This window comes from Monodon monoceros, unplaced genomic scaffold (assembly GCF_005190385.1).
Source record: "Monodon monoceros isolate NGI ecotype Baffin Bay Population unplaced genomic scaffold, NGI_Narwhal_1 Super_Scaffold_21, whole genome shotgun sequence".
Classification (NCBI taxonomy): Eukaryota; Metazoa; Chordata; class Mammalia; order Artiodactyla; family Monodontidae; genus Monodon; species Monodon monoceros.
The window spans coordinates 55,857,178-55,875,181 of NW_021703778.1; the positions used below are offsets into that span (position 1 = coordinate 55,857,178).

The 18,004-nt window shown below is 43.7% G+C and overlaps 1 protein-coding gene across 4 annotated transcripts in view; it reads right to left on the reverse strand.

Annotated features, from left to right (window-relative positions):
- The window catches only part of LEO1 (LEO1 homolog, Paf1/RNA polymerase II complex component), a 60,253-nt gene that overhangs the window by 4,144 nt on the left and 38,105 nt on the right, over window positions 1–18,004 (reverse strand). For all 4 annotated transcript variants that reach the window (XM_029236951.1, XM_029236950.1, XM_029236949.1 and 1 more), the window contains 5 exons: window positions 15,285–15,379; window positions 14,608–14,742; window positions 13,394–13,529; window positions 11,940–12,126; window positions 8,643–8,740 (listed from right to left, as the gene is read on the reverse strand). In XM_029236951.1, the coding sequence (XP_029092784.1) occupies window positions 8,643–8,740; window positions 11,940–12,126; window positions 13,394–13,529; window positions 14,608–14,742; window positions 15,285–15,379 (651 nt within the window). The remainder of the gene's footprint in view (window positions 1–8,642; window positions 8,741–11,939; window positions 12,127–13,393; window positions 13,530–14,607; window positions 14,743–15,284; window positions 15,380–18,004) is intronic.

Genomic DNA, 18,004 nt, shown 5'->3' on the forward strand with positions numbered 1-18,004 from the left:
ACTGTCAATTTTTTATTATTTATTTATAATTTTATTTATTTATTTATTTATGGCTGTGTTGGGTCTTCGTTTCTGTGCAAGGGCTTTCTCTAGTTGTGGCAAGCAGGGGCCATTCTTCATCACGGTGCACGGGCCTCTCACTGTCGCGGCCTTCTCTTGTTGCGGAGCACAGGCCCCAGACACGCAGGCTCAGTAGCTGTGGTGCACTGGCTTAGTTGTTCCGCGGCATGTGGGATCCTCCCAGACCAGGGCTCGAACCCGTGTCCCCGGCACTGGCAGGCAGATTCTCAACCACTGCGCCACCAGGGAAGCCCAAGACTGTCAATTTTTTGAAATAACTATTTCTTGTTTTGGATGTACTAAAAACTCACAGAATAAAGATTTTTTTTTAATATTTGAAAAAAAGTTTTTGAAGAAATTAAAGGCTTTCATACACAAGTTTCCACCGCTTAAAGTCACATTGTATAATGTTCTAATAGAAACAAAAAATTTGGGAAGTTTTCTAAAAACACTTCTTACAGATAGAATTTGAACAGATCAACATTAAATAATATCAAAAATTGATTAAAATGAAACGATACTAAATATGATACTCCAGAATTGCCTTTAACAAGACTCCTCACCAAAAATAAAACAGGGTGAACAAAGTTTAAAAGTTGAAGTTGGGGAAGGCCAAGCATCTTACTACCCTGTCCAGAGAATGCTTCTGGATGTAGCATACAAGCTGGCATAGCCACTTTTTCTGATGCCTGGCCCTCTGAGGAGAAGATATCAATACTATCTCACACTTGTTTCCTGCCTTATTATCCCAAATGCATCCCCACAGACCTGAAGTCATAGGAGAATTCAAAGGGGTAAGTTACTAATCCACAGGAAAAGATCCAGAAGTCCTACTGCACTTAACTTCCCAGCTGGCAGCAACAAAGTTACCCCAACAGCAACCCTGGAGGATGGGTCCTGCCCCCAGGCTGTGACAAGCCTCCTTTCTACTTCCCAGCCTTGAGCAAACCTAAACACTTCTCTCCCAACCCCACACTGGCAAAGGCAAGAAGCACATTCACTACTACCACCACTTTTCCTTTATTTTCAGCTGATGAATCTTATCTTAAACTCTACATGCCAGCCTGGTTTGTGGCAACCTTCCCCAAGTAAACTTCAGTGTGTATGGTCTCTTCAGCTCTAAAGTTCTTTAATGGGTTTAAATTTGAGTGAATAAAAGAATAATGGGCATGGTAGGTCTAGAAGGTGGTAGAGCCTGTCCTAAAGGAACCTAGACAGGGCCAAGCAGCTGGGAAGTCAGGAGCCAGCTCAAAGCTCTCCCAAAGAAGTCTAATTGGCACCAGTTCTAATCCACTGTCTCGGGTAAGATGCTCTGGAATTCTGCTCTGAAAATCCTTCCAGGACCAACTTCCCAGGCGGCTACAGACAAGCACAGTAAAGCCCAGCAAAGGCATGCAGGCCTGCTACTCCCAGGACTTAGAAAGTTGAGTGGCAACCTTCAGGAGACCTCATTTTGTGAAAGCAGGGGTGTGGGATTCTGCCTTAGTGAACTTGGCTGGAATAAATCCCTGTGCCACGTAAATGCAACAAATAACAAAAATACTCATATATTAGATGCACACAGGCTGACAGGAGAAGATGACGAAAGAGTAGGACACGGAGATCACCTTCCTCCCCACAGATACATCAGAAATACATCTACATGTGGAACAACTCCTACAGAACACCTACTGAATGCTGGCAGGTGACCTCAGACCTCCCAAAAGGCAAGAAACTCCCAACGTACCTGGGTAGGGCAAAAGAAAAAAGAATAAACAGAGACAAAAGGATAGGGATGGGACCTGCACCAGTGGGAGGGAACTGTGAAGGAGGAAAGGTTTCCACACACTAGAAGCCCCTTCGCGGGCGGTGACTGCGGGTGGCGGAGCGGGGGAGCTTCAGAGCCACGGAGGAGAGCACAGCAACAGGGGTGCGGAGAGCAAAGCGGAGAGATTCCCGCACAGAGGATCGGTGCCGACCGGCACTCACCAGCCCGAGAGGCTTGTCTGCTCACCCGCCTGGGCGGGCGGGGCTGGGAGCTGAGGCTGGGGTTTCGGAGGTCAGATCCTAGGGAGAGGACTGGCGGCTTGAACACAGCCTGCAGGGGGTTAGTGCACCACGGCTAGCCAGGAGGGAGTCCGGGGAAAAGTCTGCTGCTGCCGAAGAGACAAGAGGCTTAAAGGAGCTCCAGAGACGGGCGCGAGCCGCGGCTAAAAGCGCGGACCCCAGAGACGGGCATGAGACGCTAAGGCTGCTGCTGCCGCCACCAAGAAGCCTGTGTCCGAGCACAGGTCACTATCCACACACCCCTTCCGGGGAGCCTGTGCAGCCCACCACTGCCAGGGTCCCGGGATCCAGGGACAACTTCCCCGGGAGAACGTACGGCGCGCCTCAGGCTGGTGCAACGTCACGCTGGCCTCTGCTGCCGCAGGCTCGCTCCGCATCTGTACCCCTCCCTCCCCGCGGCCTGATAGAGCCAGAGTCCCCGAATCAGATGCTCCTTTAACCCCGTCCAGTCTGAGCGAAGAACAGACGCCCTCAGGCGACCTACACGCAGAGGCGGGGCCAAATCCAAAGCTGAGCCCCGGGAGCTGTGCGAACAAAGAAGAGAAAGGGAAATCTCTCCCAGCAGCCTCCGAAGCAGCGGATTAAAGCTCCACAATCAACTTGATGTACCCTGCATCTGTGGAATACCTGAATAGACAATGAATCATCCCAAATTGAGGAGGTGGACTTTGAGAGCAAGATAGATTTTTTTTTCCCATTTTCCTCTTTTTGTGAGTGTGTATGCTTCTGTGTGAGATTTTGTCTGTAGAGCTTTGCTTCCGCCATTTGTCCTAGGGTTCTGTCCGTCCGGTTTTTTGTTTGTTTACTTTTAAAAAATTTTTTCTTAATAATTATTTTTCATTTTAATAACTTTATTTTATTTTATCTTACTTTATTTTATCCTCTTTCTTTCTTTCTTTCTTCCTATATTTTCTCCCTTTTATTCTGAGCCGTGTGGAGGACAGGCTCTTGGTGCTCCAGCCAGGCGTCAGTGCTGTGCCTCTGAGGTGGGAGAGCCAACTTCAGGACACTGGTCCACAAGAGACCTCCCAGCTCCATGTAATATCAAACGGCGAAAATCTCCCAGAGATCTCCATCTCAACACCAACACCCAGCTTCACTCAACGACCAGCAAGCTACAGTGCTGGACACCCTATGCCAAACAACTAGCAAGACAGGAACACAACCCCACCCATTAGCAGAGAGGCTGCCTAAAATCATAATAAGTCCACAGACACCCCAAAACACACCACCAGACGTGGACCTGCCCACCAGAAAGACAAGATCCAGCCTCATCCACCGGAACACAAGCACTAGTCCCCTCCACCAGGAAGCCTACACAACCCACTGAACCAACTTTAGCCACTGGCGACAGACACCAAAAACAACGGGAACTACGAACCTGCAGCCTGCGAAAAGGAGACCCCAAACACAGTAAGATAAGCAAAATGAGAAGACAGAAAAACACACAGCAGATGAAGGAGCAAGGTAAAAACCCACCAGACCTAACAAATGAAGAAGAAATAGGCAGTCTACCTGAAAAAGAATTCAGAATAATGATAGTAAAGATGGATCCAAAATCTTGGAAATAGAGAAAATGCAAGAAACATTTAACAAGGACCTAGAAGAACTAAAGAGGAAACAAGCAATGATGAACAACACAATAAATGAAATTAAAAATACTCTAGAAGGGATCAACAGCAGAATAACTGAGGCAGAAGAACGGATAAGTGACCTGGAAGATAAAATAGTGGAAATAACTACTGCAGAGCAGAATAAAGAAAAAAGAAAGAAAAAAACTGAGGACAGTCTCAGAGACCTCTGAGATGAACACAAAGCTTTCTAATACAGCCATGAATGCAGGTCCCTAAAGACACAGGAACAGGCAGCCCACAGTTATGGAGGAGTTGTCTTCCAACAATTTATTTTTTAGACTGATTGTAAAACTCACATTAGAAACCAGCTCTCAGAGTTTATTTAACCCAAAATATACCTAAGAATATATACAAATAAGGGTGTCTTAAAGTATAAGTGACCAACACCAAGAGTGTCAAGGCTTCCAGGGAAACACATTCAGAATCCCAACCACACTGGAGGGGAAGCTGGGACTACCCTGGTTCCAAGTTGCTGATGGCTCCATAAACAAAGGGGCCTCTAACAGGTAAGGCAGGGCTGACAAGGGGGGAATGGAGGCTCCACGAGGCAGAGCTGGGGGAGGAAAGAGAGACATGGAGAGGAACCAGACCACCAGCACCACATTCTAGGTAGTCCTTCGCAGGTCATCTCTTTCATCCAAGAAAGCTGAGGCCTGGCAGTGATGCCCTTCCTTCCCATTGTCTGCATGTTCCTTTCCACGGCAGTCTTTCCCTTTTCCACAGTTTCTTCTACTACCCATCTTTCCACTTTTGCTGTAATTTAGGTTTTCTAAAGTTTTCACTGCTTACAAAAATAAGGGAGGATAGAAAGTTCTGTTTCTCTCCTTTTTTGTAACTTAGACCCTGTTGGGGAAGGGAAGCTAGCATTCACCCACTTTCATATCTGTTATTTACTATAATACAACTTTACAAGGCAGCGAGCATAAACCCCATAGAACAGATGAGAAAACAGACTTGGAAATGTGAGATGACTTGCTCAAGGCCATACAAGTAGTATAAAATAGCCCAAGATTCAGTAATCCAGTTCATTCTAATCCAGACCCATGCCCTTTCCCCATATCAAGGAATGCTCTGGTGACAACGGTGGTTCTCCGGGGTGGGGACTTGGGGTCTGAAAACTCGGTTTATCTCAGAGGAATAACTAGGCTCATGGCGTGTGGGTAGGGTTTAGTGTGCAAATAAGGAGAGGGACCCAGAGCAGGTCTGACCCCTTTCGTCCTCTCTCCCATTGTGACCCATGCCAGGACTTGAACTGGGGCAATAAGAGGAGGCAGAGGCAGGGGTTGGGAGGTCCAGGCAGAAGTAGTCTCTGTTGTCAGGAAAGGGGAAAGGAGGGGTACAGGAAGACTTAACGGCGAGTATTTGGGTGCAGAAGATAGAGGGTAGCTCCTATAACAGAAAGCTAGGAGGCATTTGCAAGAGACATTTTTAAGTCAGGAAGTTACAGGTTTGCAATTGCCCAGACTAGAAGAAGACTATTTGATGGATCACATTTAGAAATCTCATTTCTGAGAATACTAGAAATAAACAGAAGTCCCATGGCACTTTTCAAGTTTTATTCACAGTTTCTGCTTGCCAAAAAATAAAACGGCATCTGCTTAGATGAGGATTCCTGTTTGCCAACAGTTCAACACACTATAAATGCATGATTAAGATGTTTCCTATCTAACTTAAAACAAGTATGTTGCAGAATAATTTAACAATTTTTGTCTAGTTATCTTCCATAGCATGCCACTTTCAAGAAAGACTGGGAAATATTAAATGTTGTAATTAACAATAACGCAAGAACAAAATTCTGTTTCACATGAGAAAAGAGCTCACAGAAGCTCACAGTTCACAGGCCAAAATGATCAAAATACGTTAAAATCATGAATAACAGGAACACAACAATGTTCCCACAATATGGTAGAACAATCCTTTGAATAACCCTCCCACTGAAAATTACAATGATGAAAAACTATGAACAAACCAAAGTGATGGCAAGAGAATAAGGTGTAATCAGAGACCTAAAATTAAGCAAAAGCAAGAACCCACAGAGGTAAGCACAGCACGAAAGCAGGCTTTCTCCTTGAAGACACTTACCAACTGTGTGAACATGAGCTTAAGGTTTTATGCCTTGCAGGGTGCTGAGGACAGGAGACAAAGGCCAAGTGGAGCAGATTATAGCAGACCCCAAAGGACTGTATCTTTAGTGTTCAGGTGAAGTAGAAATAAACCCAGGCCCATTTCTCTGAGGCAGGGGGTAAGCAAACCTTTTTGGTAAAGGGCCTGAGAATAAATGTCTTAGGCTTTACAAGGCATATGTATGGTTTCTGTTGCAACTAATCAACTCTGTCACTATAGAAGGAAAACATCCATAGACAAATACGTAAATGAATAACCATGGGTGGATTCCTAAAAAACTTTATTTGAAAAAACAGGTGGCAGGCCAGATTAGGTCAGTGGGATGTAATTTGCCAACCCCTGTTCTAAATGCCTGCAAGGATAATTTCTCATCTCTAACATTAGAAATAATTAACAGGGGATTAAAACAAAAAATTTAAAATTTCTAGGAAAATTCATAACCACAAGTCAGAACCCATACTTCCAGTAAAACTAAGAAGACCTTATTCCAAGAATATAATTTAAAGTAGTCCCAAGGTACCTGGCAGAAGCAAATATATACCATCTTTGGAGGAATCCGTCAATCTAAGCCACAAAAATTCCCATTGATCTGAGCTAAGTAAATCAATTGCAGAGCACATGGAGAAATAAGTCATCATGAAAAAGAGTCAGCAGAAGTAACTGGCTGTAAAATCACACATGTAAAGATTTTAGACATTGGAATTCTCAGACATAAAAGACCATACATGTAGGTTTCAAATATTTAAAGACATTAAAAGGAGAAACTGAAAAATATAATTTAGGAGCAGAATTTTAAAAAATGACCAATTAGAAAAAGAAACTAAACTGCTAGAGATAAAAAACTGAAACAAAGTAAAAATTCAATGCAAGAGATTAACAATGTATTAGACAGCTAAAGAAAGAAGCACTGAACTAGAAGGATCTGAAGAACTGTCCTAGAATGCAGGGAGATAAAGACATGGAAAATATGAAAGAGAGACTGAGGCTCTGTCATGGAGGATAAGGTAAGAAGGAATAACATGCATCTAATCAGAGTTTCATGAAGAAAGGAGAGACAGAATGGTACAGAAGTAATATCTGAAGAATTAATGGCTGAGAAATTTTCAGAACTGATGAAAAATACCAATCTACAGATTCAGAAAATCTAACAAATCCCAAACAGGAAAATAAAAGGAAACACTAAGTAAGATACCATAGCAAAATTCAAGAATAGCAAAGATAAAAATAATCTAAAAAGACTTAAATAGGGACTTCCCTGGTGGTGCAGTGGTTAAGAATCTGACTGCCAATGCACGCGACACAGGTGCAAGCCCTGGCCCAAGAAGATCCCACGTGCCGCAGAGCAACTAAGCCCTTGTGCCACAACTACCGAGCCTGCGCTCTAAAGCCCGTGAGCCACAACTACTGAAACCAGCACACCTAGAGCCCGTGCTCTGCAACGAGAGAAGCCACCGCAATAAGCCCACGCACCACAACGAAAAGCAGACCCTGCTCACCACAACTAGAGAGAGCCCGCGCACAGCAACAAAGACCCAACGCAGCCAAAAATTAATTAATTAATTAATTAAAAATAAAATAAATAAAAAGACAAAATAAGTAGGCCATGGGGATGTGATGTACAGCAGAGTGACTACAGTTAATAATACTGTATTGTGGCCTTCCCTGGCAGTACAGTGGTTAAGAATCCGCCTGCCAACGCAGGGGACATGGGTTTGAGCCCTGGTCCGGGAAGATCCCACATGCCACAGAGCAACTAAGCCCATGCGCCACAACTACTGAGCCTGCGCTCTAGAGCCTGCGTGCCACAACTACTGAAGCTTGCGTGCCTAGAGCCTGTGCTCCACAACGAGAAGCCACCTCAATGAGAAGCCCATGCACCGCAACGAAGAGTAGCCCCCGCTCGCCACAACTAGACAAAGCCCAAGTGCAGCAACAAAGACCCAACACAGCCAAAAATAAATAAATACTGTATTGTACAATTTAAAGTTGCTAAGAGCATAGATCTTAAAAGTTCTCATCACAAGGAAAAACATATAACTATAACTAAACATATAACTATTGTGGTGTGATCATTTTGCAATATATACATGTATCGATCAAATCTTTATGTTGTATACCTGAAACTAATATACTGTTATATAATGTTACATGTCAATTATATTTTGAAAAAAGACTTAAAATTTCTCAGCACCTGTACTCTTATAATTTGAAAAGGATACTGTCAAAAACATAAGTTAAAATTCCTTTAGAAATTTATTATTTCAATAATAGATGGAAATTTATTTTCTTGAATTACTCAATACTATTTCAAATATGAGTTCATCCAAATAAAAAGAAAACAGACTTTTCTACCATAAGAATTATTTCTGTAATTTAAAAAATATATTGAAAATAAACAAAAAGAGAAAAAGAAAGAAGAGATACATGCTCTGATCTACCCACACTAATGATTTCTAGTTCTCTAGTCCAGCCTTGGTATCTCAGGGCCATGTGTCTTCTCCCAGGCCTTTCCATCTACCTGGCATGCCCACCCTGGCTGGTTTGCCCTGCACACCTACCATTATTCCTTCAACACCCAACGAGAGGTCTCCTTCTCTGAGCAGAGGTATCAGACCCTCCTCTGGGCCACCCCTAGTCCTGTTACTGGATTTATCTCTCTGAGCTTCAGTGAAGTGTGTAGACATCTATCTGTGCTCCTGGGCTGTGAGCTCCTCTTCATTCCAGGAGTTGACTTGTAGGTACAGGGTAAACCTCTAGAATTGAATAAATTTGGTTTACCTCATCACTGGTGAGTTTCTTTGCTTTGAGTAATCTTTGAGCCTTATCTTCTTCTGATCCCTCATCACTGTCTGATGAATAGATTCTGGCTCGTTCCTCTGAAAGCAAAGGAAGAAGATTTGTAAGTGACTTTCAAAGACAATGATCCATTCATTCCCGGATTTTTCTTCTGATGAATATCTTTAGTTCCTTTGTACATTTTTTCCAGAGGAAACAAATAATTAAAAGTTTTTAAAACTTAAAGGTAAATGTGGGCTTCCCTGGTGCTGCAGTGGTTAGGAATCTGCCTGCCGGTGCAGGGGACACAGGTTCGAGCCCTGGTCCGGGAAGATCCCACATGCCACGCAGCAACGGAGCCCGTGCACCACAACTACTGAGCCTGCGCTCTAGAGCCAAGAGCCACAACTACTGAGCCTGCGTGCCACAACTACTGAAGCCTATGTGCCTAGAGCCCGTGCTCCGCAACAAGAGAGGCCACCGCAATGAGAAGCCCACGCACGGCAACGAAGCGTAGCCCCCGCTTGCCGCAACTAGAGAAAGCCCACGCACAGCAAGAGCCAATGCAGCCAAAGATAAATAAATAAAAATAAATTTATTTTTTAAATAAAGGTAAATGTAAGTTTAGATATGTTGAAGTGAAGCACTTATCCTCTCAAATACAAGAATGGTTCATCTGACCACTTTTTTTTTGGTATCTGACCACTTTTAAATATTAAAAAGGCTTGTGCAAGCTGATTAAAGAGACAGACACCACTATTTCCAAATAAGTTTTTAAAGTCTGAGTCATTCTTTTATCAGGGTAACAGTTAATTCCAAAATAGTTTTAAAGACAAAAGCAAGAGGTGGGGGCTTCCCTGGTGGCGCAGTGGTTGAGAGTCCACCTGCCGATGCAGGGTACACGGGTTCGTGCCCCGGTCCGGGAAGATCCCACATGCCGCGGAGCACCTGGGCCCGTGAGCCATGGCCGCTGGGCCTGTGCACCTGGAGCCTGTGCTCCGCAACGGGAGAGGCCACAGCAGTGAGAGGCCCGCGTACCGCAAAAAAAAAAAAAAAGCAAGAGGTGGTTTCCTGGTCCTGTAAAGACGGTTTGTTGTCAAGTGGACATTTCAAAGGGAGATGGAGATGAATAACAGCCTGTGCTGATGCCCCAGCCCAGGTGCAGGTAGAATAAGAACAGCTGATGTTAGACCAACCCCCTCACCTCAGAACCCAATGCTCTCCCCTTATCCCCACTCCCTGCCTATCTGACTATTGGGCAGAACTGATCACTAATGAACTTCTCCATTAGGTTTTTAATCACTGGGAAACTGAATATTATATAACTCTCCCTTAAAAAATGTTCAATTTTTTCATTTTTATTTAGTGTATATGTGATTTATTTCCACAGTTAATATTTTCTGTGGGAAATCTGCACTAACAAAAAAATAAAAATAAAAATAAAAGGTCTCTGTACTATAGTCCCAAAATAAATAAAATGCAGTTGCTGTGAAAAAGGAGAAGGGAGTTTCACAGGATGGTCAGAGAAAGGGAAAATTGGGTGTTCTTATAATTTATCATTCTAACAGGGCAAAACCAGGAACATGGTCACTCGAGGTATACCTTACATTGTACAGTGATTCCCAAATCTCTATCAAAGCTAACCTGGGGGGGATTAGATCCTCATTTTACAGATGGGGAACTCAGTATTCAGAGACATGGAGTCACTTGCCCAAAGCCGATGAGTGGTAAGAACAATGACAATAGTTTGGGGTAACATTTATTTAGTACTTGTTATATGCCAAGGGCTAGATGATGTACTTTATATGTATTATGTCATTCGATTCTCAAAACAACCTCATCATGGTATAAATACTATTACTAATAGGTTGTTCTTTTCTTGATAAGGGTAATAGAAAAGAGGTGCTATAACTTTCCAAAAGTCATCTAACTAAAAAGTAAGAGAGTTGGGAATTCCCTGGTGGTTCAGTGGTTAGGACTCCGTGCTTTCACTGCTGAGGGTGTGGGTTTGATCCCTGGTTGGGGAACTAAGATCCCGCAGGTCGTGTAGTGCGGCCAAAAACAAAACAAAACAAAACAAAAAGGGGCAGAGCTGAGTCCAGCCTAGGTCTTCCATCTTCAGGTTCAGTTTGCTTTTTTAAGCATGACATCTTGCTGCAGGCTGTGGGGAAAGTTCTGGAGACAGACACATCAGAAGTCAGATCGCCTTGGTTCAAGAACTGTCCACGTACCAACTATGTGTCTTTGGGCAAGCCACTCAACCTCTCAAAGTCTCCATTTCCTCAGTAAGAACAAGACAAAAATGGACCTTGAGGCATTATGCTAAGTGAAATAAGTCACACAGAGAAAGAGGAACACTGCGTGATCTCACTTGTATGAAGGATGTGAAAAAAAGGAAAACAAAAAACCAAGCTCATAGATACAGAAAACGGATTAGTAGTTGCCTGAGGTGTGGTGTGGAGGGTGGAGGAAAGGGTGAAGGGAGTCAAATGGTAGGAGCTCCAGTTAGAAGATAAATCAGTCATGGGCATGTAATGTACAGTGTGGTGACTAAAGGTAATAACACTGTACTGTATATTTAAAAGTTGCTGAGAGAGCAGACTTTAAAAGTTCCCATCACAAGAAAAAAAATTCCGTAACTATCTTTGGTGGCAGAAGTTAACTAGACTTATTATGGTGATCATTTCACAATATATACAGATACCGAATCATTAGGTTGTACACCTGAAACTAATATAATTAGTTTAGTAATCAATTTTTTTAAAAAAGAACAAGACAATACTAGTAACTGGGTCTTAACATTGTTATGAGGATCCAATAGGATGCATGTTTGAATATTTGCCTGGGATTCAGTATGTGCTGAATAAATGTTAACCATTATAAATTATTGGTACTTGTGAAAGAAGGGTATATGCAATGGAGAACTTTGAAAGAAAACACATGTACTCGCTGAAAAACTGAACTTCCTGTTTCTTAAAACCTGAACTTCTTGATTCTTAACTAGTAATTTAAAAAGTTGAGAGAAGTTCCAAATATAATCGGCAGACTTTCAAATCAGAAAGCAGAAGCTCAAAGGATGAGTCTGAAAGCGAGAGGGCACAGGCAGCTTCTGCCCTTCCAGGCTGACCTGAAAGGATTCCACAATGAGTCTTTAGCTCTTTAGACCTCAAAATGTCTCACTCATTAACACTGGTTCCTTAAAAATGAAATGTCCAGTGACTGAGCATTCATAGTATGCTCAATGCAAAGATAAATTCCTGGACCCTGACACGATGACATTTAATTTCTGCCCAAACTCACCTCGAATGCCCCCTTTGTACCGGTTTTTAATGGCAGCCAAGCTGATGGACTCCTCACCTTCCTCCTCCTCATCATATCGATCAGGTTCTAGGTAGCTAGCACTCAGCCCCCGCTGGTGCTGCTTCTCTCTCATGCGGCGCTGCTGAGATTCCCTACGAATAGAAGCCCTCAAACGTTCTTCTTCTTTCTGTAAAGAAGCAAATAAATTACTGAACTTTAAAACAAAAAATGAACTCACTTAGTGCCCCCTTGAAACTACTTTACTGTAAAGAACACGTAAATGCCTCGCCCAGGACAACACCAGTTCCTATGTCCTCAGGGTACAGTTCTCTCCACTTTACACCTCTGTCACCACACATGGTCATCATCTTGTGCGGTTCGAAGGCGTGAAGACAACACAGGGTGGAGAGGCAAAGGCTCCCTCCCTCACACCAGCCGCCCCATCAGAAGTGGCACCGGCACAGCCCTGGGAGATGCAGCGTCCCCTGTGCTGCCAGGCAGAGCCCAGGGTGCGGCGACCAGCCTGAGGAACCTCGTTCATGCCCAGTGGACGCCTGAGGGAGGCGGGTTCTCTTCACCCCTGAGACAGACACCCGACTTGCCCAGGCTCCACCGAACTACCATGGTGCCCACACATTCCAGTCTGGGGCCCTCAACCCAGAGAGCTCCTCACAGCTCCTGATGGCAGGATGGGGAGGTTCTGGTGCGGAGGGTCCCTGAGCCCCAAAGCAGAGCCTTCATTCCCTTCTATCTGCCTGGCTTCTACACATTGGGGTTCACTAGGCAGAGCCAGGGTATGAGAAGTCAGGGATATTCTGGCGTTTCTTTGATTCCTCATTTAATTGCTTTATTACTGCATACAACTCTAATTCTGTTGCTGGACACTGTTTCATTAAATAGTATGTGGTTGTGCTGAGTATAGAGTAAAAATCACTGTCAGTAGAATAGGGATTAAGAACAAGCTAGCTGATTCCTTGTGCATTTCCATGCAAGCTGGGGATGTGAAGGAGGGCTTGGGGCATCTCTCAATGTGGTCCTGGAGTCTTCAAAGTCCCTCCAGCTCCCCTACCTTCAGGAGAAAAGGGGGGAAACTTCTTGTCTATTTATATTCTACCTAGACCAAATCTCTCGAGCATTTCCACTGATTTTTGACATGGACTCTAAACCAGACATAGATGATTTAATCATCCTTGAAATTGTCTGTGAAAGTTCAGATTCTTTCAGTCATCTGTTGGCCAAACTCTCAGGACCTGGTGGGAGAGAACCCAAGCCAGGGTTTGTTTTAGGACTATCACCCTATTACCCATTTGCCAAATGCTTAGGAAATGAAACCAGCTCCGTGTTCATGCCAGCTGGAAGGATAAACAGTGGGTCAATAGGAGATGATTAACAACATTTTAGGAAATGCTATTCTTAATATTCCAAAATTCCAGGATAAACCTCAGCCAACATACCTTAATCATCTCTGTGCGCTGGCATTCAGGATCACGACCAGCCATTGGTAAGATTCTAATCTTCTGTGTCTTTGAACATCTATCTGCAAGTGACAGGGTCATCTTTCTATGTGTGGCACTGTCTGTAGAGTGAGGTCTGCAAGAAATGAACAAAAATACCTCATTGTTTAGCAAATACATTTGTGAGCCAGTCATATCAACATCAAAGGAGGCCAGTGACCATTTCCTATTCTCTAGAAAAAAATAGGCAGGGACACAAAACAATATACTTGATGGGGATTCTGAACTTTCTTCATTCTGTAGCTTACTAAAACATTCTTATCTCACAAGTAAAGTGAAATACGGAAAGCTGGAGTAAAAAAGGTTTGCACAGCACAATTACCCTCTAGAAGCAGTAAATGGATGGGCTTAAGCAGCATTTACTGAATACTAAGTGCCAAGCACTGTACATGACTTCATTGTCACAGCTCCTCTATGAGATAATTATTACATTTTATATATTAGGAAACTGAGGCAAGGAAAGGTTGAGAAAGTTACACAAGGTCATGCAAGTGGAAATGGGACTCAGATACAGGTCTATCTGATTCCAAAGCCTATAATCTTGACCATTACAATTTTCAAAACTGTAAGTCATAACCAATAATACTGTGCCCTCTCCAAAGATAAGCATTACCCAAGGAGGATGGTCTGCTTAGAATCAAGAAAAGAAAAACAGGAATGTTTCATTGTAGTGCCTACGTTGCCTAGACAAGGGGGATACTCTCGATAGCTGACCTGAGTATCCTGGGCTGCTTGGGGGACACATCCTTGGAGAGGTAATGGATGCAGCAGCCTAAAGAACAAGATGACCTCAGCCTTCACACCCACCAACTCACTGCCTTTCCTCTGATAGCATGCACTCTAACAACCTCTAATTACTGCACTGACCTGCAAGTATTCTTAGGCCTCCTGGCAGTTACAGTAATCACTGGAATTAATAAACTGACATTCTGGTTTACATAACAGTCTCTTGGAAGTTTAGGTAGCATGACCTGGTTCCCTGTGAAACAGCAACTTGACAATATAGCCTTTGAACCTTCAGAGCTGAGAACCAGATCTTGGTCTTTGGGGAACTATACTGCAAGGTTATGCCAATCAGGAGTCAGGCACTTTGAACAACACCTATATTTCACCGCTTTCATTGTAACAAATAGTACGTTGATGAGAGTAATTACCTGAATGTGAGTTTGGTTTTAAAGACGGCTTGTCCCTGTAGACCGGTACCTTGTCTTATAAAAAGGTGGTTGTGATCGCCCTGCAGTGGAGCCTTGTAAACATCAAACACCTCATTGCCTAAATGCAGGGACATGCTGAAAAGAAGGAACACTTCACATGTAAGTCAGAAAGCTTTCACTCTATCATTTTACTTCACTTAAAATGTGATTCAGCTGCTGCTTTCTCTCTTTACACACAATTCAGAAGGAAGGAAAGAATAAAGAAGGCATGATGTGGAAAACGACCTACACAGAAGTACAACACTCTGTATGTTTATGCTTAGAAGTAAAACATGCTGTGACATTCACTCAGCCTCTACCACCTTCCCAGTGAAGGGCAGTTTTACTAAAGCGTCAATTTGTAAGGAGGGAGGGAAGTTGGTCTAACTTCTCCAGACTACTATGCTGGAGCCAAAGAGGACGGTCACATTTCCGGCCTACTTTTAATGTCTTCCACCAGCCTGTATGACCCTCAACTGCCTATTTATATTTCTCTCAGGTTTTCTTTGAAATGCCAGGGACTAAACAATGGAAAGTCTTTAATAAGAGGTGTACCCCAAATAAGCTCATATTCCAAAGCTTGATCCCTCCCAGCCACATTCTGGGCATCTCCATACTCTTCAGGCATTTGTGCTCACCTTCCATCGGACCACTTGACTATCCGAGCATTGCTTTCTTTAATTTCATTTCCTTCTTCATCCCGGCGTATCCTCCATCTTATAGTATTTTCTACCTGTTTTAAAACACAAGTGCCTCAGAACACTGTAGCTTGTGCTTCTTCTCTCCTCAAGAGACACAAAATCACAGAATAAACGTGCATAGATAGTGACAGAAAAACAGACACTGAAACCCTCTTGTTTTAATCACCTAGAGATGCTGCATAAAATAACAACAGGAAAGAAAGTATGCTTAAGTGAATTTCTGAGCTCCCAGTGCTAGAACCAGAGACAGAGCTCAGTGCCAGAGCATCTGAGCAGATGCTAAATCTGTGGTAAACTCCAGAAGTTTTAAGACTCAGTAAGAGCTAGGAGGACAAGAAATAAGGCTTGAGGCCATATGAAATGGCAATTTAGGATTGAGACTCCCTGTATAAACAGATTCTCTCACAGAGCTAAAACTCCAATAAATGTGGGACTAAAAAACTCTGCCAACTGGCCTAGGGAAGCTCCCCACACATGGGTAAGGGGAAAAAAAGCACCTTATGAAAATAAAAACCCCAGGTTTGAGCAGGTTTAGAGTCTAACTTTATCTTAACTTTATGGGGTGGGTGGGGGGTAGGAGGTGGTTTGGGGTTGGGGAGAGGGAGCACCAGGCAGATGTGGAAAATATTCAAGGGCTTCCTAAAATGAAAACTACTGTTACTGAAATTGAAAACTCAACGGGGGCTTCCCTGGTGGCACAGTGGTTGAGAATCCGCCTGCCAATGCAGGGGACATGGGTTCGATCCCTGGTCCAGGAAGATCCCACATGCTACAGAGCAACTAAGCCCATGCACCACAACTACTGAGCATGCACTCTACAGCGCGTGAGCCACAACTACTGAGCCCGTGTGCCACAACTACTGAAGCCCATGCGCCCTAGTGCCCGTGCTCCTCAACAAGAGAAGCTACCGCAACAAGAAGCCTGTGTACTGCATCAAAGAGTAGCTCCCGCTCTCTGCAACTAGAGAAAGCCCGCATGCAGCAATGAAGACTCAATGCAGCCAAAAATAAAATTAATTAATTTTAAAAAACAAAACAAAACTCAATGGGACTTCCAGGAAAATACAGCACACTAAATCCACATAGTTTATCCCTGCTGCATCCTGGAAACACACTAAAATGACAGTAAAGAATTAAAAAAGGATAAACTCACGAGGATAAAGAAAATGTGAATTAAGATGGCATCAAAGAGAAGCCAACATTTTGAAAACCGATAGATCTAAGCCCAAGCTTCCCTCTGCCTCTGCCCTCACCACCGACCCTAACAGCAGCTGCTCCCACTCCCAGTTAGATTTTCTGGATCTCCTCTGTTAACGGCAACTGCCTTTACAACTGAGTCCTAATGTTTTCCCTCCAGTTTCCCCCTTTACTTCTTTATTCCTCACTATATAAACAAACAACTATGAAGCTGGCCGATTAAAAACTCGATAATACTCATGAATTAAATATGATGTCAAATCTGAGATTTGTTTCCAAATAGTCTGGGTAAGGTGGGGTGGGGAATACAGATGAAACAAGATGTCCAACCTGACAACCACTGAAATGAGAGATAGATACATGAGATTTTATTATACTGTTCTCATTTTATCTGTATATGTTTAAAATTTTCCTGAATAAAGGAAACAAAATGAAATGATCTGTCACAATTCCTGCCTTCCCTCTCACAGAAAATAGGTTAGCCACATACAAGTATGAAGGCACATATGGGCCATTATCAACTGAGAAGCCACTTTGAAAAATGCTTCCTATTATATAAGGTGATTCAAATAATGATGCTATGAAAGGATAAAACACTCCTAGGTCTTACCCTACTGGGATGAAAGACACATCAAAGTACTTCTAAAGCCAGAGGACCTCATAGAGGTACATAAACTGTGCCTGGTTCTTTGCCCATTAAAGAGTTAATTATACCACCAACTGACTCTTTAAAAATGGTCAGCCTAGGGCTTCCCTGGTGGTGCAGTGGTTGAGAGTCCGCCTGCCGATGCAGGGGACACAGGTTCGTGCCCCGGTCCGGGAAGATCCCACATGCCACGGAGCGGCCGGGCCCGTGAGCCATGGCCGCTGAGCCTGCGCGTCTGGAGCCTGTGCTCTGCAACGGGAGAGGCCACAGCAGTGAGAGGCCCACATACCAGTAAAAAAAAAAGAAGGTCAGCCTAGTCCCTAGAACGTCACTCAAGAAACCAAGGGTCCATGGTTATTTTCCATCACACACCAAGGTTTTGAAAAACAGTCTGGAGAGATTGGTTCCAGATGGTGGAGTAGAAAGACGTACGCTCACTCCCTCTTGCAAGAGCACCAGAATCAAAACTAACTGCTGAACAATCATCGACAAGAAGACACTGGAAGTCACCAAAATAGATACCCCACATCCAAAGACAAAGGAGAAACCACAATGAGATGGGAAGAGGGGCGCAATCACAATAAAATCAAATCCCATAACTGCTGGGTGGGTGACTCACAAACTGGAGAGCACTTATACCACAGAAGTCCACCCACTGGAGTGAGGGTTCTAAGCCCCACATCAGACTTCCCAACCTGGGGGTGTGACAACGGGAGGAGGAATTCCCAGATAATCAGACTTTGAAGGCTAGCAGGATTTGACTGCAGGACTTCAACAGGACTGGGGGAAACAAAGACTCCACTCTTGGGGGGCA